The sequence below is a fragment of the Nipponia nippon genome, unplaced genomic scaffold, assembly GCF_047370975.1.
Source record: "Nipponia nippon isolate SJK-2023a ecotype South Korea unplaced genomic scaffold, ASM4737097v1 scaffold_6, whole genome shotgun sequence".
Classification (NCBI taxonomy): Eukaryota; Metazoa; Chordata; class Aves; order Pelecaniformes; family Threskiornithidae; genus Nipponia; species Nipponia nippon.
This window is the reverse complement of record NW_028262380.1, coordinates 25,943,962-25,966,373: the sequence shown is the minus strand read 5'-3', so window position 1 is coordinate 25,966,373 and position 22,412 is coordinate 25,943,962. Positions and strand designations below refer to the sequence as shown.

Genomic DNA, 22,412 nt, shown 5'->3' with positions numbered 1-22,412 from the left:
TACTCCCCTCAGTAAGGCAGAACTTATTCTTCCGTACACAAAATTTTGCACCTGACTGTATTTACTGTGGATTTGTATGAGACCTTAAATTCCTTGATTATGGAATTAATTGCAGACTACAATATCCACACCTGAGGTCTGGCTTTCACAGTAGAAAAACATGGGTGCAGCACCACTTAGCTCACATTCGAGCTCTGCTGTAACAGGCAGTAAAATCTGAAGTGGCTCAGCCACTTAATTCCATGAACGTAAGCCCGTAAGCCCAAATATGATTGAATGTACCATAAGCTCTGTGGACATCAAAGCCAAAAATGGACTGTGAAGCCTGTTTTTCTATAGCTCGAATACAGAGAAACAGATAGCCCATCAGCAGTCACTCTGCAAAAGAGCTGTTTGTCCTCTTAACCTCAAATGCTGCTGTTCTGATGTCTAACATGACATTTACAGTGGACATTTTTAATCTGTCCTGGGGAAAAAAAAAATCATACCAACAGAATGTGGTCAAAACCTACTTCTTGTATTGTATATATTGCACAGATCTAGTCTATGTTCTGATTAGTTTGTGAACGATCCTCTTCCTTTACTACCAAACCGATGGCATTGGCAACTTAATACACAAAAATCCGTCAGCAAGTATCTTCTCCCAAATCCATATATACAACAGAGAAAAAGATGAAATAGTCTATTAGTCTGCCAAAAGCCTTTTATTACACCCAGTGAATGGTTTGCTTTTAACAAAGGAGAAGGAAATCCAGAGGAAAGGGAAATGGCCCTTTCAAAATTTTATTAATTGACCACATGACATTAAAAGAAGCCTCATAGCACAGAGCACCTCTTATCTCACAAAGCACCTCCTAAACAGTATAAAATAAAAATATGTAAGGTTTTAAGGATCCAAAGAAGATTTTTTGTGATAATGACGAGTGACAATGTAAAAATCAGTGTCCGCAGTATTTTATTCTCCTATTGTTAATCAAAACTTCCACTTTAGGAAGGTCTGTCACCAAAAATCTTCAAATGTGCTTCCTGGTTTTTTATTTTCTATCATAAATTAAACATGTAATTGCATTCTCCAACAGAGAACAGAAACTCTGTGCTTTAGTTTACAGAACTTTACAGTTTAGGCCCACCTCGAGTACTGTGTTCAGTTTTGGGCCCTCACTACAAGAAGGACATCGAGGTACTACAGCATGTCCAAAGAAGGGCAACAAAGTTGGTGAAGGGTCTAGAGCACAAGTCTTCTGAGAAGTGGTTGAGGGAGCTGGGGTTGTTTAGTCTGGAGAAAAGGAGGCTGAGGGGAGACCTTATCGCTCTCTACAACTACCTGAAAGGAGGTTGTAGAGAGGTGGGGGTCGGTCTCTTCTCCCTAGTAACAAGCGACAGGACAAGAGGAAACAGCATCAAGCTGCACCAGGGGAGGTTTAGGTTGGATATTAGGAAAAAATTCTTCACCGAAAGGGTAGTCAGGCATTGGAACAGGCTGCCCAGGGAAGTGGTTGAGTCTCCATCCCTGGAGGTATTTAAAAGAAGGGTAGACGTGGTGCTTGAGGACATGGTTTAGTGGTGGACTTGGCAGTGCTAGGTTAAACGGTTGGACTCGATGATCTTAAGGGTCTTCTCCAACCTTAACGATTCTATTCTATTCTATGATTCTGTTCTATGAACTACAGCCTACACCCACAGATGAAACTGGCAATGAATAATCAATTCAAACTTTAAACTAAATACTTCTACATAATAAGAAATCAAAAAAGAAAGACAATTTTTTTTAAAATAAGGTTTAACTGTCATATGGGCATCCACATGAAGTAGTTACATTTTCAAGTGATCTCAGTGCCAAATTTTTCCCTTCATTTCACATTTTAAAACAGAGTTGTTTTGGGCTAAGCTCTTTTTGAGAACATGGGCATTAATCACTTCAGAAATCAACAAGGAGCTGCATAATTTTGAAAATCTGTCCACAATTTTTTATGTCTTAATTTGATGTGTGAATACAGGAACTAATGTGGCCTGATCTTTGGGTTTTTGTCCTTCACCTCCTATTTACTACCTTTCTTTCTTCCACTGCAACAGTTAGACCAACTCCCCACACTGTGAGAACAGTGTTATAGCTACTCTTGAGACACACACGTGCCGACCGTCCATCTGGGAAAGGCAACAGCCAGCTGGCTAACTGGCATGAACAAACAGCTAAGTTTTGTCTCTTTCCCGCAGTGTGAGCATTAATTTGAATCTCCTCTGTCCAACTACCAGCCTTCATAAAGCTTGGAGAAAGATAATTCTACCTAAGATAGTTACTTCCTTTCTTATCTTTCTGAAACTGAAATTACTGAATGACTCACAGAGGGATCATTTAAGTCTTGCTCCTTAACGAAACCAAGCTAAAACACAATCTCTGTCTACCAAAAATTTTAAAACAAAATAAGCTCAAAAGACCTTGCAGCACAGCAATGTGACACAATAGCAGTGATAAAAATACAATACCTTGGGCATGCCATCACTCTCTCCCATAAGATAGTCTATCAGCTGATTTGTTAGGGCTTCATCTTTAGCCCGTCCCACCTATTAAATAAAGACAGAAGAAATTATGATATGAAAGAGAAAGGAAAAATACTTACTCATAAGGAGGCTTTTCATAAAAAAACTGAAACTAGATATATTTAAAACATTTTGTTTTAGTTCTCTGTGTTCAAACTAGACAATTACTTGGTTCATCAGCTTTGACATGCAGTAGTTCATATTTATTTTCTAATGTGTTATGTCAGGGGATTATAATTAAATAGGTCTCTACCAGCATGAACTGTTCCTCTGCTTCAGTGTTGGGAAGGCATCTGAATTTAGGGACCATGAGCTGAAGCCTGCTGTCACAAAGCTGTCTATCAACCCAGTACAATTTGTGTCTCAGAGAAACATTCAGTGCTGGTCACTAGAACAGAGCCAGCACTATCTGGCCAGTTGAAGAGACAGTCTCAAAAATATGGCTGAGATACTGAGATTCCACAAGGATACATATGGTGCAAGTGCAGCAATAGTCTTTGGGCTGTTTCATAGCCTTTGGCTTATTTATTTGGGCTGAAACATCTGGATCCAGAGGAAAGCATTAGAAACCTCAGACTTCAGTCATAAAAGCCCTGCCAACAGTTCTGAGATGGAAGGCCTCAAGAGTGGCTGTGCTAGCTCTTGGCAGTCAGGTCTACTGTTTAAGAGTCTGAAAAAACTCTAGTGATACCTAATAAGATTTTCAAAGCTGTAGGTTCTTCAAGGGAACAGAGCGTGATTTGGATGACAGAAAGTGAAAGTCGCAGTGGGTGCTTAGATGGAAGCTGGCAATGGGCCTGCTTAGGCAGGTTTCCAGCACGTATTGTCTAGAAGGGAATCGCAAGAAACAGAGGCAGCTCACATGTACTGAGGTGCAGCATGAGCTGGGGACCTGATGACTACAGAATTTTGGAGATCATGAGCAAAATAACTAAGCAAAGATTGCTTCATCCCAAATTTATTTTTTTAGGGATGGAAAAGAGATTTTTACAGCTAATAAGGATGAAAACCAAAAGGTGTTAGTAAGACTGATGCTGCAACTGGTCTTCTGCCTGATAGTGGAAGCTGAGAGCAGTGAGCAGTGGATATTGTCTACATTGACTTCAGAAAGGCTTTTGACACTGTCTTCCATAACATCCTCATAAAGAAGCTGATGAAGTATGGGCTGGATGAGCAGACAGTGACGTAGACTGAAAACTGGCTGAATCGCCAGGCCCAGAGGGCTGTGACCAATAATACAAAGTCTAGTTGAAGGCCAGTAACTAGCAGTGTACCCCAGGAGTCAATACGGTGTCCAATCTGATCTGGATGATGGGGCAGAGTGCACCCTTAGCAAGCTTGCTAATGATACAAAACTGGGTGCAGTGGCAGATACACCAGAGGGCTGTGCTACCATCCAAAGGGTCCTTGACAGGCTGGAGAAATGGGCTGACAGGAACCTCATGAAGTTCAACAAAGGGAAGTGCAAAATCCTGCACCCGGGGAGGAACAACCCCAGGCACCAGTACATGCTGTGGGCCACCCAGCTGGAAAGCAGCTTTGCAGAAAAGGACCTGGGGGTCATCAAGTTGAACATGAGTCACCAATCTGCCCTTGCAGCAAAGAAGGATAACAGTATCCTGGGCTGCATTAGGAGGAGTGTTGCCATCATGTCGAGGCAGGTGATCCTTCCCCCTCTATTCCAGGTGAGGCCACATTGTGACCAGTTCTGGGCTCCTCAGTACAAGAGAGAGAAGGACATACTGGAGAGAGTGCAGCAAAGGGCCACCTAAGATGATGAAGGGCCTGGAGCATCTCTCATGAGGAAAGGCTGAGAGAGCTGGAACTGTTGAGCCTGGAGAAGAGAAGGCTCGGGGAGGGGCGGATCTTCTCAATTATATAAATACTTGAAGGGAGGGCACAAAAAGGAAGGAGCCAGGCTCTCTTTAATGGTGCCCAGTGACAGGACCACAGGCAACGGGCACCAGCTGAAAAACAGGGGGTTCCATCTGAACATCATGAAATACTTTTTCACTGTGAGGGTGACCTAGCACTGGCAGAAGGTTGCCCGGGGAGGTCATGGAGTCTCCCTCCTTGGAGATATTCAAAAATCATCTGGACATGGTCCTGGGCAATAGCTCTAGGTGGCCCTCCTTGAGCAGGGAGGCTGGACCAGATGACCTTCAGAGGTTCCTTCCAATCTCAACCATTCTGTGACAGACAGCGAGAATGGAGGCATATTGACCTCTGTAACCATAGCGTGCAGACTGGAAAAATCAGCAAAACTGAAAAATAGTATATGGATATTGCTAAAAAAGAAAATTCCAAACTCAGGTGTGTCTGTCACACAACCACAAAAATCTGAATGAATTCATAAACCCTCCTTTGGAGACTGAAAACACATTTTCCTTTGGTGTATTAACTTATTCTACTTTTTTAATGTTTAGATATCACCTTTACCAATACAGTTTTCCTTCTGTTTGCAATCTGTCCAAACACACTCACTGATGCTAGGAAAATGTCACAATACTGAAGGTAAACTTCTTGAAAAGATGAAGAATTTTTTTTTATCAAAGTTGCTTACTGTTTCAATTGCCATTTCTATAGCCAAGTTATCTTCTGTGCTTGGACTTTTCATAAAGTGCTTTAATGCCTAAAATGATACAGAAGAAAAGTTAAAACTGAGACACATGAAATTAACATTTTCCTAATTTTTATCAAGTTATTTCTCTCTGCATTTTGACAGACAAGCGGCAGACTGAATGCTTATCTTGACTGTATTTTACAGCCGTAAGGATAACCACATACACTACAGAGGTAGCAGCTGCACTTACAGATACTCCTGCAAGAAAGAAGAGTTGAGTCTTTGCCAAATTGTGGTGCATACCTTCATCTAACTGTGAAAGATATTCACAGCTATATGGTGAGAAGAAATTAATGGTTAATGTGCCGTTGGACCCCCCTATGCCCCAGTTGAAGGACTGGTCACCTACAATGGCTGTAATTTGCAAAAATCAGTAATATTTTTTTGATATGTGTTCAGTATGCAAAAGTCAAAGATTTAATAAGCGTCAGTTCACTGACTTGTAACTGATCAAAAGGAAGTGTGTCAATGGACATACTTCAGTTAACATATTTCCTTTTTTAAAAAAAAGCTTTAAGTTAGGGCATGCTACAGTATTAAATGGATTAATTAGTCAGCAACCAAGTCTTCATTGGTCAAGCTAATAAAATATAAATAAATTCTACTTCTATGTTCATGACATTTAGAGATTCATTGAGAATAGTATATCACTGATCCTCCTGGAGCCTCTACTGCTATGAAAAAGTTATGTGCATGGCAGTGTATAATTCACAGAATACAATGCAGATAATTGTAAATATAAATAGTTTACTTACGTTTTTTACACTTTTTAAAAATATCAGTACGTCATCAGCTAAGGCAGCTAAAGTCTACTATGAACTTCCCTGATTTTGAAGTATGGTATTTTGAACAGTTTCTATGAACATTTAACTATCACTGTTTCATCCTTTAAGTACTGACCCGTCCATATTGACCACACAGCAAGAAAAATTTTCCCGCCTGAAAATGTTTCTTTTCTCCTTCAAAATATAGTGCAATGCTCTGATAATCTTCATTGGTAGAACTTTCAGAACCTGCAACAGATAGATAGCAATGCTAGCAGAGTATTCTTATTAAGTAAGATAAATGCCCTAAGAACAAATTCCTATTCTATGTCTTTTTTCTACTGACATTCAAAGAAAACCAAAGCCAGCTAGACTCAAATTATGTCTTATACATTTTTTTCCTATTTAATCAAGGCTAAATATCAGACATTAGGAGCTAATAATGCAGTGAAATAATTGTTTCCATAGGTTTTACACCATAATGAGATTTCTGTTTTTTTAACAGACATAATAAAATGGCATAACTATGACCTACTAATGAATTTTTCCATTATGTCTTGGCAACAATAAAACAGAGCAAGTGATTAGGAGATTATCACCTGAATTATCTGCACAGTTTAAGAATATGCGAGTATATCTGTATTGCACAGAGCAAGACTATCAGGACCAATGTAACCATGTGGTAGCAGGGAATACTACTTAAGTCTTCTAACCAAGACTCCATTTTACTGTACACATCAAAACCAAAGCCAGCCACTACTCTGAAGTTAGTTTTAAACTCTTTTTCCACCCACTTAGATTACAATTTGAGACATCCTATTTTGGATAGCAGAGATGGAAGAAAGCATAAAGAACAGTAGAACAATAGTGGTCACCTTGACAAGCAGCTGCAACAGTACATCACCAAGCTAGCTGTTGCCAAGTTTTTATAACCTTCATAACAAGAATACATTTTTTTAAAGGAAGAAATTAATTGAAAATACGAGATGATTTGGTAGATACATATGTGGAACTGTTTCCACAAAGAATGGTGCCTGACACAGGTGAAAAATATAAAATATATTGCAAATTGACAAGCTGGTCACTGACTGACTTGATGGCCTGAGATGAAAGTCAGCTTCTCGGTAAGGTTTCCTTTTTGTCTCTCACCGAGACAAGAGAAGGCCACGAAGGGCCTTAAAGGGAAAAAAAGGAAAGACAAGTGACATACACGTGTAAGAAAAGAGATGGAACCATGAAAAAAGGAAAAGAGGGCATAAAAATCAAGAACAGTACCAGTAAAATTCTCAGTTTTAGAAAAGCAATACTACATATATGAAGGTCAAAGAAAAGGATTCCTCAACGGCCAAAAGAAAGTAGTCTAGACAAATGCTTTATCTCTATGGATAAAGAACAGAAAAAGCTCTAGCACAGTCAAGGTTTGAAAACAGCCTAGACCGAAGACCAAGGGAGATACCTAAGCTGAAAGCAAAGCCTAGCTTGTAGGCCTGAATTAGACACAAATTGCCGAATCTGTCCATTGTGACTGGAAACAGAAAAGGCTGGGAAACAAAACTTCACACCCCTTGCCTTATGCTTTCAAATTAGTTTAAACCAATCAAAGGAACAGCAGAACATATTGCAAGCAAACTATTAACCTGGAATACTCACTGATGATATCAGCATAAATCTCCATCTTGTTGTGTTGTTGAGCTAACGTGAAAGCTTCATTATTGCACTTGGACATGACCAGGAACTGGATGGCAGAACCATAGTCACCAAGCTGCAGAAAGAATCTAATCAGAATGAACAAATTAATACCTTAGTACTAATTAGCATAATGAATACACCAGATGTTTTAGGAATATAGTATATTTTGTGGCATACAAATATGATACATTTCTATTTTATTTTATATCTCAAATATTTTAAATAGGTTACTAAAATTAACTTAGTATGCATAAATAATACAGCATGGCAACTTTTATTATTGTCTAAACTTATTACTTCAGGTTAACATAATTTTAATGAGAAAGTAAAAAAAAGGAAAAAATCAGTACCTGCTTAGTTGTCCAAATTTTAGAGAACTCAGATCAATAAACTGAAATATATAGTCATTGGCCAAGTACCAATAACCAGAGTCTGATATGTTAGCAAGCCTCACCAACTTTCAATAGGTATGGCCTCTTTCACCCTTTTTTTTTAACCTGTGTAGTATGATTATTACCTGGCCACCATCTTTGCTCCATCAAGAGACTGTGTTTCTCTCACAATATTAACAGCCTTTTCAGGATTATTAAGGTGATCCAAATACAGTCGAATTACACTGTCCCATTGTTTTGCATGCTCATAAGCTATCACAGCTTCCTTGTACCTGCAAAATAACGGTTCCACAGAGTTTTTTTCTAACTTTTAAATAACTCTTTACAATACAGTGTGAAAGAAACATACAGCATTTTATTTCCGAGAGGTTATTCTGTGACACCTTCCTTTCAGTTTGCATGTAATAGCCTTGTTCTGTACTTACTACGTTTTTTTGTCTCTATTTCATTTTCTCTTGGGAGAATGAAAGGCAGAGACAACAGAAAAATGTCTACCACAATACTATTTTTGACCTGCTCTGCCAGCATCCCTTAAAAGCATCTTAAAAGCAGTTCATCTGTTCCATCAGCAAACATCATCTGTTCCATCAGTTCCATATGAAATCACTTGGAAGTGAGAGAACAATAAAAAATAAACAGATGATAACCAGTTATACAATTTTGAAAATGAGACTTCTGTTCTGTTCTGTAAACAAGATCAAGAAGTTTCTCATTCTCACACTACGCAATTGACACAAATAGTATTTTCTAGTTTCATCGATGCAAACATTTAGCTTTGGTGCTGATTCATATTATCAAGTATCATTATTCTGAAGCACATTTACTTACAGGTAAGGACTAGTAGAAACTACATTCTGTGATTAAATATAACCTATTTTGGGCTTTCATTTCAGCCAATAATTTCACATTATTCAATATTTTGCAAGTGCAGCCATCAAGATGTAACAGTAATTTGGTTCTAGAATGAAAAATTTTCTTTCATGATTATTCCCCCTTTGAACGACCTTTAAAAATCACAGCTAAGGAGTCGTGAGAAACAAACTGAACTTCAATACTCTACTAAGTGGAATATTGCATGGGGTGCAGTACTTTAAAATCTTTAATAATTTTTGTTAAAAAGACATTAATGCTTAGACAGGAAAACAATCAATTAGAAACACATCTCTGATACTTGTGGAAGGTCCTTAGACTATGTTTAAAATCTCTACACAACACCTTAGCTTTACATATTTCAGAATCCGTTTTCACAAGGCTATTTTATGCAAAATTTAAAGTCTGGTTTTTAAATTTATTTTACAAAAAGAGTAATGTATAACAACAACAACAACAATATGCTTTATAAAAATAGATAAGCGTTCAAATGCACCTGCCATCTGCTTCTTTGGCCTTTGCATATTGCAGGTGAATCTTTGGAGATGAAACAAAAGGAAGAAGTTCACCAACCTTTGCCCTAGAAAGACAAGATAACAGTTATTTAATAAATATATGGGGTTTCAAATTTTCTCCAGTAAAACAGGCATATTGATGTCAACACTTAAAAGGAGGCTAAAAAAGAAGTAATTGAACATAATGTATAAGCTTTGAAGGCACTTTAATATTTTCAAAAAGCTGCATTTTATAGATGTAAAAACTGGAAATCATAGACTTCTTCATGAACATACAGGCTTAAAGATGAACAGTATCTTCTCTTTTTTAAGTCTGAGATGTACGAGCATAAGAAGTGCCAGACCAACAACTTTTACCTCCAGTATTCTCTAATTAATCTACAGAAGCAGCACAGTATTAAACCCGTAACCTGAAAGAATGTGCAAAAGAGTACAAAAGACCACCAGTACAGGTGCAGTTGCGATAACTCCCGTGATTGCGTGCTTAAGGCCATAGGTTGTACAGAGGACTCTAGGCAATTAGAACTAGATTCTCTGAGCGACAACATCCATAACAGCAGAGTGTGGAGGAACAGAGAACTGTGTCAGTCCTTCCATAAATCTAGCTTCAGGAGTTGCACACAGTGATACGATCTATAAAAGCCAGCAAACCAAGCAGTGAGCCTTTCAAGACAAGGGATATGAGAGACCGAAGAGAGGCTGACCTTAAATCTCACCTCTGCCTAAAAGATAGAGCACTTCCCAAACTGAACCTCCTTCTGCTTGTACCTTCCCAAGCTTGCACCTCTCGCTTTCCAAACCAAGGCTATCATTACATGCAGGCTACCCTACTTAACGAAGTGTTCTCTTGGTCTGTTCTGATGCCACTGAGACTTCTATGATGGAACGAAATTTTCCATAGTGAACGAACATAATGTTCTAACCTAATTTTTAGAGCACTCGTATGAAAGAGAAGGGGGCTTTCTGACCTCTGCTTCAATCAGTTCTTAATATTAGAAGTCTATAAAATGTAATTAGGCAAGAATTAAGCCCTTAAATCCCTCAGTAAATTGTACTTTTCCACTGGAAAATCGACAATAATCAAATTCACTTAAAAAAAATTAGAATGTATTGAACATAATGCCAGCAATTTTGACTACTCATGATACACACTCCACTTGAACCAGCAACTTAGAATAATTTCCAACTGTCTGAATATTCGGTCTCGGCTATGTATTTTATAACTGAAGAAGTTTAATGAACTAAACAGTAACTACATGAATAAAATTACTAAATTCAATGTGTGCATGTGCACACACACAAAAAGACATTTACTCCCATTTACAGTAAGACTATATTTAAAATAACATAAGATTCTGAGAGAACACTGTTCTTGTTTAAGCTTGCAGGACAATAAAATCAATGAAACACAATTAATGAGACATTTGTGCTATTCAGAGAATCATTCCTTTCCAAAGAGCACCACAGCATGTCCTCTGAAATATAACACTTCCCTGAAACCTGTACTTACCAGTTTTTACACCGGATGTATACTGATGCTGCCTTGTCGTAATATTGTCCCTTTTCATACAGCTGAGCAGCTTCTGAAAATTGCTACAATATTAGAAATCATTAAAATATAATTTCTAAATTAAGATTACAAATAAATAAATAGCTTAATGAATTCACATATTCAGCCACAGCTTTATTAACTCTTTTGAATACCTTCATACTCTCCAGAATAGCTCCACAGTCTCTTTTTAGTAACCGACTGGGATGTTTAATGGCCTGGTTTACCCCTCGACGGATATCTCCCATTCGAATGGACATTTGAGCTACTCCAGCAAGGCAAGCTTCATCATGTTCCTGGTACTGGCAATCAAATGAAAAGCAGTAACTATACATTATACATCAGAAATATCAGGTCACAAAAGCCACAGTAACCAAGCACTGAAACAACTTAACAAAACATTACATGGACTTAGTTAAATCAATTTTTGTCTCAAAATTCTTGCCTAGCTGCAGCTGTTATTTAGAAGAACTCAGCTTAGTTTTCTTCTCAAGCTTTTGTCTTTAATTTGTACATTTTACTTACAAGATCTGTCCAGACCAAGCATACATGAGAAGAATCTGTTTTAAAGACAGCTCAGTACTACTCTCCTCTCTCCTCCAAAACCAACAGTGGAGAAAAAGAGAAACTACAAGCAGGATATTTCCTTTATTTTTTTTAAAAGGTGGTAAGGGCACTGATGTTTCAGAAAGCCAAATGGCTTGAATTCAGAAAACATTGCTATTTCCCCTATTATGTTCCCCTATTATCGTTTAATCTGCTTCATAATAGACATTTTGCAAATATTAGGGGAAATAATGCCAGAATAAGGGAGGATCTACTGAATATGATGATTATTTTCTAACACAATCCTTGCTTGTCTTTATATTGATAACAATTAAGTAAAGAACGGAAGGAATAACTAGGACTTTTGTTATAACAATGAAAATCCTAGCAGTATTTTCTCTGACGTTTGCACGTCTATTATGAAACTGCTCAAATTATAAAACCTAAGTCTAGTTATGTCATGTTAATACAATGGCAATACTGCTTTATACCTAGAGAAGGCATCATGCTGTATATTAAAAATAAGGGAAGTGCAAAGACTACTATCCTAAAAGCAACAGTCATATAGATCTAGAGCTGAATAAAAGAAAAATGAATTCAAATGAGTCTGAAACATGATAACTTAATGTGTCGTATGATAGTACAAATGCTATCATTACTGAACAGGAATTACCTTATTGTTTCCAGTGATTCCCTTCTCATAATGTGCCAGAGCGTTAATATAATCACCCCTAAAAGAAAATTGGAAGTTATATGGAAGAATATTTTTAATAGGATGAGATGGTTACCTTTCTACCACATAGATTATGCATGTATCTGTCTTGCTTTAGACATAATGACTCCATACAAGGATGTGAAGTATGCAAAAGATGGACAGTTACACAGTATGTCATGGCACTTCCTATGCACTTTATCAAGCTATTAGTCAAAGAGGCAGTCCATCTCTCAGTTCCGTTATACTGAGACCAATAAACCCCCTTGAAAGACAGGCAAAGAATCTACCTCCACAATACACCTCAATAATCTCAACTCTACTTCCGCATTTTTCTGCAAGATAAATGAAACTAACCTTCTAAAATTATTTAGAATTTTCACAACATAAAAACAAAGGCAATTTTTTTTTCCTTAAGTACATTCAGAACTCAAGTTACAGATGGTTGCATTGCTTCAACTGCCTCCATTCCTTCCTTTCTGTGACCAACAAGTGTCCTCTCTCAGTGCCAGGGGCGCTGCCAGGGGGAAGGAGCTGTCTAGAAGCTCCATTAATAGATAAGAGTTTTTCCTCTTGGTTTGGACATTAAACAGACCAGGTTTCATCTGCGAAGAATTAGCTATAAAATAGACTTTAAAGTCATGGCAAATGGTTAATACCTTCTGTCTTTCAGGGACTGGCAGCCTTGAACTTTGAGACTACACTCCGGTACCTAAAATATGTATGAAAATGAAGGCTACTGCGTTTTTAAGGAAAGACAGGCAAAAGACAAGGCTTTTGTCCAATGTAAGAAGTGTTAAATTGTGTGAACTTTCTCTATTTTCCAAGTACTTGCCTGCAACGAAGTATTTATTTAGTAGATGATATTATTATATAGTGGACCTATCAGTTGCAAAGAACCCAGATATACTGAAATTAATCAAAAGTAACTTATTTGCTAACAGATGTCTCTAGCATGAAGTATTACTTCAAAACTACTCTTACTCATACTATAGATGCAAGACCTCACAGAATCCTCTCTCAGCAATGCAGTCAGCTGAAATATCTCAATTCTATGTTCTTCTAGTGAGCATAAGTATTGGTTTAATATTCTTATACTGCAATTTTACAAGAGAACTTACGTGAATTCGAGTTGCATTGCATATTCCTTTGATATGAAAGGGATTTGGTCTGGGGCCAAACGCTTAGCCAGCTGAAGTGCACTATCCCAGTGTTGCAAGTCTTTTCGCATCTATTAACAAAGAACAGTAACATTTCTGATGCAAGTATCAAATTTTGAATTCTAATATGAACTTTAAATTATTCTAAATACAAATATAGAGCTAGTATTCTAGAAAGATTCAGACAATTTGTGAAAGACACATTAATCCTAAAAGAATGTCTGTTAGTCACACAATGGCAAGAACAAAACCATAAAAGGGCAGAATTGTCAGAAGGTAAAATATTCCAACATTAAGGTGAAGATGAAAACAACAGAAAAAAATTTACACATCTTAAATGAATACCTCAAGCGCAGCAACAGGACAGGAGGATGCCAGATATAAATCCTGAGCCAGATTAAAATCATTAGTAAACATGGCAAGATGTCCTGCTAAAAGGTTGTGGTCTTCTATTCCCTGTAAAAAGATGTAATAGGTGCAAAAGTAGTCCAAAAGATAAAAAATATTGTTAAGTAACATAATCTAGTAAGCACAGTAAAACAAAATATTCTTACATTCTACAACCATGTGTATTGGATTCTACAAACCAGAAAAAGCCCCTACTTTCTTACTGTAGCTCAAAGCCACTAGAGCTTACACTGTCTAGAATCAGCAATTTGCAGAAGTATATTTTTAAGGTACTATTTTATGCACACTTTTAGATGTATAATTGCAATCTGTTGTTTTTTTTAATAGTAATAATAGCAGCCTTACATTTTCTCAAAAATAACAAAGGAAAAAAGAGGCTCCAAATGCCTGAGACGTGAATATATTCTGCTGCTCTCAAGCAAACGCAAAAAGGAATGTTGTGCATTCCAGTAGAGACTGCAACCACTTCAAGAGAAAACCAAGCACGAGTTATGTGGTTTGGACGCTTTCTCTTCTATAACTATTAACTCCCTTGAAAATAATTCATCTTCTATTCAAAAAAACCAAAATCGCCACAAAAATAAGAATTCAGCAATTCTTGAAGAAGAAGTAAATCACTGTATTTCCTATCTAAAAGGGACTTTACATTTTACCTTTATTTGCTCTAGTGACATCACCATCCCAGCATTACCAAATGTCCGATAAACACGTATTGCAAAGTCCACCTCCATATGATGTAAGCAAGCTTTGGCCAGCTCATTCCAACCAGACTGGTCATTCAGAAGTCTGCACACCTCCCATGCTTCAGAAAACCTATAGAAGGTAAAACGCATTTAAAACTAGTATTACTCGCACCTAAAATTCCCTCTCAACGCTTTTTTTTTTCCTAATACTATGGTAAGGAAAATATAAAAAGCATTTACTTCTAAGCCATGGAGAGAGAGATGTCTCAGGAAGAAAGGAGAAATACAAATGCATAACTTACAGTTCTGTTTCTCCTGTTTCTACCACATTTTTTCAGGAAACCATCTGCTTTCCCTACTCTGGCATTCTTTCTGTTATGCTGCTTTTGCATTGCTTCATTACAGTCAGAGGGGAGTATGCAAGAAGCACCTTCAGCCAGTTTTGGAAGAGCCACTGTCATTGAACCCCAAATCAGTCTTGAAAAAAATTATTTTAGCTTTTACTTGACAGTGGAAAAAAAAATAAAGCACCTCTGGGCAACTTATTTTGCTTGGTCTGCATACACAGCTACAGGGACTCATGGATCAATCTAATTTATCAATATTCAGCATGACATTTTTAAATCACCAGGACACGCTGTATTAAACTATAAGCACAGAAGAAAACAATTTACACAATATAATTAAAACACAGATGTACCTTTTCAACATTAAAGTCTGAGTAAGCATTTGTGTCAGCTCATTAGGTCCAAAGTCTTTCAAATTGCCAAGGAAACTGTGAGTGCTTAGATAGATATTGTTTGTTTTCCCACTCTGAGTCTGACAAGTTAATTCTCCATTATACAACAACAAAGGTTTATGGGAAAAAGGGACTTCCGTGCCACCTGCCAAAATAATCTTTGATCCTAGGTTTAAAGATCAGGAAGAAAAGAAGACATCATTTAAAAAATCGCTACGTGGTAAAAAGTGTAGCAAGCAGTCACAGCTGAAATAATGTAGATTTGCAGGGCATTAATTCAAGGTCTCTAATTCTGGTAGTCACCATCTACCGTACAGCACATATTTTTCAGTAAAGTAAGTAAGTAAATAACTTAAATCTTCTAAACTTGTAAGGTCATTTTCCAAATGTTTGTAGGTAAATTTCTTAATGTTTCTCTGTCACAAAGACAAAAATTGCCATGATTACAATTTTGGTTAACAGTGTAAGTAAATACAAGTTTTGTCACCCTGATCCTAAGATTTTCTCATGAACATTTCAAAATACAATTCAAGCACAATGTGTAAATTTCAGATGAAATATTGTAATAGCAAGAAGTTTAGGGAGTTAAGACCAAAATGCCTTGTTGGAGCTTTACAGAGAAACCTACAAAGCAACTAGTTTTCTATTCATCAGTTGCACTTCAAAACTTCTGTAGTACTATTCATTTCTATATGCAGTTATGAAAATATTTAAGACAAGTGAAGACTCACAACATGTTTTACTTTATTCATTAAAATAGTGAATAAATTTTTAAAAGCATTTACAGTACCTTGAATGGCATTCTTATGAAAAACATATGTGTATACTTTATCATCATCAAAAGCAACAAAAACACCTTTATCCATTGGCCAGTTTTCCCACAGGATTCCTTTAATAGTTGGTGAGAAGTTTGGAATCTCATATAATCTATCATTTACCTACAAATAATGCAAAAGTAAAATTACTAGCAAGTGACTAAGGAGACAAACTAAATATTAATCCCAGTTATGATTAAAAATAATTTATTATTTTTATTTAATTAAATTTTATTTATTTAAATTTATTATTTATTAAAAATAAAAATATAAATACTGCAGAAATATGAAAATTGTATTTTTAAAAGTTTTCTTATAAGCAGCGACTCTGAATAACAGAATAGTTTAATTCAGAAGGGAAGCAAATGGAGAAAATGCACATTATACGAATATTATTTACTTTTCTTAGAAAAAAGGTATGGGGGCAGGCAGTGAAACTGGCAGTGCTTGTTAGAGGGCTAAAATACCTGTATTTGAATACACAAGCACATACATTTCTGAAAATTACTGATCAGGAATTCAGTATAATGAAATTGTCCTGATTTAGTATGATAGATTTTATTTCCTTACATTACCATTAAGTTATCTTCAATCCTCCTTGGCAATTTCTTCTACCAGAATACATGTTGGAGTGACAAAAGCTTCTTCATTCTCTATTAAAACACTATATAGCTGAAGAGCCTGCTTGTAAATAAATTGTATGGGTATCCCACACTAACTTACTGGACAATAGACAAAGCCATCACTTTTGTCATCTATGAAAGCCAATCTGGTTCCATTGGGATCTGGAAAAATTTTTCTCACACTGACAGGATGCCGATATTCATTCACATATTGCCAGTCTTCAATGTAGAAATAATGAATAACTCCAGTCTAATGAGAAATAATAGAAAAAGCTAATAATGACATCAGTAAGTAGGAAGTAGATAATTAACTTGGTTGTAGCTTCTCCCATCTGAGAGTGTCAATCAGTGTCGCACAAAGAAGGACACTGAAAGTAAAAGGCAGCTTTTGAAGTCAATTGTAAAATTCGCACACATCAAATTGATCAGTTGCAAATTTAGTACTTCGAATTTATCAGTACCAGTTTAGGTACTGAGGAGGCGGCAAAGCCCACAACTGCTGCAAAATCACTCATTTTATTAAACCTGTGAGAACACCAGTGACAGTGATTCTGCCTTTCCTCTGGAAGGTCAATACACCAGTCTGTATCACAAAGATCATAATACTACAATGTCAAATGTGCCCTGTATTCCCAGTGCCAGAAAATACTAAAAGAAAAGAAACTACCCCTCATGCATAGGAAAATCTCCAGAAAAATCCATAAGCATGTTCACATCCTTCTTCAGTGCCCTCCTAATTCCTATCTTTGTTGAAACACCTAAAAAAAATTCTCTTCAGGCAAAGGCTTCAATAGTAAGTCAATACTTCCATTTATGCTATCCTACTTGTTTACCTCAATACCTTTTTGACCACATCTATCACATTGCCACCTAGATCAACAAATTTGCAAGGCAAGTGCTATGTTTCTTCTTATACCTGGAAGATAGTTTGATTGCCAACCCTCTCACTAATGCAACAAAATTAAATTCTGCTATTAAAATCAGTGTTTTGCAACAAACACCAGTAAAAGCAAAGCTTAACTTCCTGCCAGTGCATCTCTTATAAATGCAGCAAGGGAAGTTGGATGCAATTTTGACTGTATTTGCATAAGTTCCTACATAGAAAATAATCCACTGTAAGCTTCTGAGAAGCACATTTTTTTTGCTAAAAGTATGAGTAATAATCCAAATAATTCAGATAGAAATATACTCCATCTAAATGGATTTTTAAAAACAGAAGTAATACTCACATCTGTACCATATATGAGAAAGTCACTAGTTAAAGCATGGCACAAAATTCGGTATTTATCGTCATCTAATGGGAAGAGTCGAGTTTCTCGTTCTTCCTGAGCATCCAAACCTTCACTTTCTATCTAAGTATAAAGAACAGAATGAACTGAAAAACTCCACTGTTAACAATGAGGTATCACAGTTTTGCCTCTATCAAACTGTAAGGAAATGATGAGATGAAAACAAACTTGCATGTGCATCCCTTAAAAACACAGCATCTACTTCTGTCACACTCCCACAGAGACTTTTAAAATAAAACTTGTTAAATAGTTCACAAGAAAACACTTTTTCTTCTTCTGTTCTAGACTAGGTTGTACTTCTAAAGTCTACAGGAACTCAGCTTTATATTTTAATTAGCCAGAAAAAAAAAAAAATCTAAAGAATTTTTAATTTTTATCTCCATTAACTGAAGATCACTCCATTTTCTCTCATTTTAAAAATAACATTAATTTGTTCAGCTTAGATCAACTCATTAGTTCAGCACTCCAAATTGCCAGAGCTCTTACCATATGCAACTGGACTTTACCCTCAAAGAGAGCAGCGGCATAATCAGAATTAAGGTGCATACTTGCTACTGTCCCCAGGTACTCGACATCTTTAAGCTTTTTTACATCTAAAAAATTCAAAGACAAAAGAAAAGGTAAAAATATTTTGATTTTGTATAGGTCTTCAGTTATCATCATCTAAATTTGCAGCTGAGTAACCAGATGTGAAAAACCCACAACTAAGCAGAGACAGGACAAGTCACATGTAAAGAGACTTTCTTCTTAGCAGTCAGAGAACTGATTAGAAAGTACAAAAGAAACTCTTTTCCTATGTAACTCTGACTAGTATTCTTACAGTTTTGATGAATTTATTATTAGTCAAAAAAGGTGATGCTTAGAGAGACATGAAAGCTTTAAATTCACTGCCTAAAATTTGGACATAGCATAACCAATTTTACCTTACCCCACACAAACAACATTAACATCTACCAAACTGAGAATTTAAACCCTCTGATCATACAGTCCCTAGGTACTTTGCCAAACTTAGTATTTAAAGACATGGTCTTAAAGTAATGTCTCAAAAGCCTAAAAGTCCTTCATTGGTTAACAACATGATCTGAAAACAAACAAACAAACAAACAAACAAACAAACAAAAAAGAAACAGGCTACATTTCATTACCAATACCTTGAACCTGAAGTTTTATTTCTGTTACTTACAGTGCCTTGTCATAACTGCTTCAGTTTGTGAAGATCATTACCTGGTCCTAACAGGACCATATGGCAATTCAAGTTGTTACTGTACAATGTGGAATGTCCAGAACTGCTAAACACAATACCGAATTCATAAAGTAAGACACAATGATGCAGTAGTTTTAAGAGAACTAAATTTATGCTTACTATTCTCTCCAAGCGCATAAAACCAAGCCCGATTGTTCATTCCTACAGCCAAATTATAAACACCAATAGCAACAAAACTGGGCTCTACTTCAACAGAGACTGTGACTGGTAACTCCTGTAAGAAAACAAAACAAAATAAAACAATTTTCATCCACTATTAATACTTACTTTACTTATATCTAAATGAAGTTTAAAAGGAAGAGGTTATCATACTCTCTCCACATGATTGGCTATAGTAACTTCAAGAAGAGAAGTGAGGTATGCAATCCGTGTACTGCAAGCATCTCCAAGGATTGGAAGCTTTGTCAAGAAAACATGGAGGGATCCTTTTCGTGTAGATACTGCCAACAACTGTCCATCATCTGTCCAAGCCAGCTGATCTACACCTAAAATATTCACAAGTTTTTGGAAAAAAAAAAAAAAAAAAATCCTTTCTTTAACTACTGAAACCAAGAAACAATTATTTTGCTTTAAAATGTGAAAATGGTAGAAATCCATGCCTAGGAATATATGTACTAATGTACTCAAACATAACCAATTAATATAATTCCAAGATTAACTGGAATCACTCAAACCAAAATCATAATTTACTAATTTAGCATTTTCCTAAGAGTGAAGACTTGACAATAACTGAAGTATTTACAGACATTACAAGAGGAGATAATGGTGGTAACTCGTTACCCAAGAACATAGTCTTGTAACAATGTTCTGGAAACCACAGGCACAAATCCTGTATATCAGGATGAGAACAGATTAAGTATCATATGTCAGTACAAGAGATGCTGAAGAGCACAAAAAAAATCCCACTAAAAAAAACATGGAAAGAAGCAGAAACCAGTTAAGTATATTATTTTAGTAATCTGAATATACTGTATTACAGATTCAAAAAATCAAAACACTAACTGATCAAATATTCTGAGAGCTGTAATTCTCTATACTTCGAACACATAAAATATGTTCCCATTTTGCTATGGGTCACCTAATAAATACAAGTTGGGAAAGAAGAAATTTATGATATTATGTATCATAAACTTATGATTTATGTATTTACACAGTTTTTCCAACAACAGTACTTTCTTCACATAAACAGAGTCACCATCAAAATTCTGTTTTACTTAATTTGTAAAAACTTCTGTCCTCGTTTAGACTGTTAACATACCTTTGTTTTCATCATCCAAGTTTATTATGGCATACATTTCTCTCAGGTCTGACAGATCATGGATTTTAATGCTAAAACAAAAATAAACAGTCATTCTCACTAATATAAATCTCAGTCATCATAAACTGGAAGAAACCCAACCCAATCAAGACAGCCTAATGAAGCAAAAAAGAGAGCGCAAATGCAAAATGCCTTCCGTTTCCTAAAGAGCAACACAGACTCATTGTTATCCATCACTCTAGTACATCACTATCACTGTAAAAAAAGATTTGCTCAGAGAACTAAAATTTGAGGAAAAGGCATAAATCCAATTCAAAAGAACTTAGCGGTGGGAAACACACACTATTATTCCCTTTTGACCTGTTACAATACAGGTTAGGTTAAAAACACATTCCTGATGGACAAACATTGCTTGAAACACATGCAAAAAACTAGCTTTCAATCCTGCTTCACATTAAAAGGGACAGCGTGAGAGTTTACTTATGCTGTCATGTTACTCAATATATGCTAAAGAACCCCTTAAAGAAATAATACAATAGCTGAAGTGCTTGAAGTTGCACCATGTTTTGCTCATAGTTATACCACTCTTGATGTGCAAGCGTCATAAATCGGCAGTCTGTTAAGGTCATGCACAGAACTGAGGACAGACAGAACGGCCTGGCCCCTACCATCACTCAGCTCCTTTTTTGCTGAAGAATTCAGACATCACAGAATCAGAGAGTAGCAGACGAGGAGCTACAGGAGATACTCTGTCATACACACAACATATTTTGGAAAAACTCCAGTCTCTCTAACTATTTTTTTCTTTAACTGCTTACACATTTATACTTTTGTCTAGATTGCCGGTAAGACCAAACACCAGGGAGGAGGGTATCAGGATATCAGCATACTGAGTACAGCTTCAAATGAATTGTTCTCCTATTGCTAAGCAGATGTTTATGTCCAATCAGTAAATCATAGTAAAGAAATTTTGACATTTTTGTAGCCAAATAACATAGTAGAAAAAGAAAGAAGCAAAAGGAAACATCTATACTAAAGTTTATTTTTTTTGTTTACGATTAATTACAATAAAGTTAATTACAATTGCAGAGATTTGAGTCAAAATTAGCTTCTCTGAACTTTAGAAAGAGAGGCAGGTCCACAGAGCAATTCGTCTCACCTTCTCTGCACTGACTTCTTAGGGAGCCTTGCTTTAATGCCTAACAGCTACAGTTATGTGAAATGAATTCCATGCTTTATGTATAAAACTACCACTTACCAATTGTCTCCACATGATGCAGCTTTGTTTAATGACTGTGATATAGCAATGCTGCTTAGATTATCCTTATGATTATGAGCTTGAAAGATTTCTTGACCTATCTCACGAATGTGTGTAGAAATGACTACAAAACACCCTCGTGAGAATCCAACCATAATGTAGCCATCACCATACCTGTTACAAAAAGAACAACAATTAAGAAGAGAGATCTATTTATACAATACGCAAAATCCATTTTCTTTCAGACTACTGGGGTAACTGGCAATGCCCCCCTTTAATAGGAAAAACAATCAAATTATGGGAATTGATATATATAATGTAGAACAATATAGTATTAAATAGATTAAGGAAAAATCAGCTAAAGATTCTTAAAAGATAAAACCATGTTTATGCCCAGAGTTCACTCATAAGTCGTCTTTATTCTCTCTTCTACATTCTATAATGCCACTTTACCTTCCGCAAGCTGCATACATGGCAGTGATGCCAGAAGAAAGACCTCTGGTATCTTCATTGGAATAAGCATGCCAGAGGATGGAAACTTCCATTTCAAGGTTCTGGCTGACTTGGTCCCATAAAAGCTATGCTAAAAATAATAATGCCAGTCACTGTGCCCTTAAGGCATGCTACTGCAAACACAGTGGAAGTACCAAAGCTACAATCTGTATCTGTGAATAGTCAGTTTACTTTTCATAGTGTCAAGTAGAAATAATGAGGTTA

General features: G+C 36.3%; 1 protein-coding gene across 3 annotated transcripts in view; it reads right to left on the bottom strand.

Moving 5' to 3' along the window:
• Positions 1-22,412, bottom strand: part of WDR19 (WD repeat domain 19) — a 49,475-nt gene that overhangs the window by 14,258 nt on the left and 12,805 nt on the right. For all 3 annotated transcript variants that reach the window (XM_087736295.1, XM_087736296.1, XM_087736297.1), the window contains 21 exons: positions 21,696-21,869; positions 20,438-20,508; positions 19,492-19,664; positions 19,279-19,393; positions 18,402-18,508; positions 17,856-17,978; positions 16,727-16,876; positions 15,979-16,126; positions 15,150-15,354; positions 14,420-14,579; positions 13,704-13,814; positions 13,320-13,429; positions 12,160-12,217; positions 11,096-11,242; positions 10,902-10,984; positions 9,373-9,456; positions 8,132-8,278; positions 7,576-7,700; positions 6,062-6,174; positions 5,102-5,170; positions 2,485-2,562 (listed from right to left, as the gene is read on the bottom strand). In XM_087736295.1, coding sequence (XP_087592421.1) covers positions 2,485-2,562; positions 5,102-5,170; positions 6,062-6,174; positions 7,576-7,700; positions 8,132-8,278; positions 9,373-9,456; positions 10,902-10,984; positions 11,096-11,242; positions 12,160-12,217; positions 13,320-13,429; positions 13,704-13,814; positions 14,420-14,579; positions 15,150-15,354; positions 15,979-16,126; positions 16,727-16,876; positions 17,856-17,978; positions 18,402-18,508; positions 19,279-19,393; positions 19,492-19,664; positions 20,438-20,508; positions 21,696-21,869 — 2,551 coding nt within the window. The remainder of the gene's footprint in view (positions 1-2,484; positions 2,563-5,101; positions 5,171-6,061; positions 6,175-7,575; positions 7,701-8,131; positions 8,279-9,372; positions 9,457-10,901; positions 10,985-11,095; positions 11,243-12,159; positions 12,218-13,319; positions 13,430-13,703; positions 13,815-14,419; positions 14,580-15,149; positions 15,355-15,978; positions 16,127-16,726; positions 16,877-17,855; positions 17,979-18,401; positions 18,509-19,278; positions 19,394-19,491; positions 19,665-20,437; positions 20,509-21,695; positions 21,870-22,412) is intronic.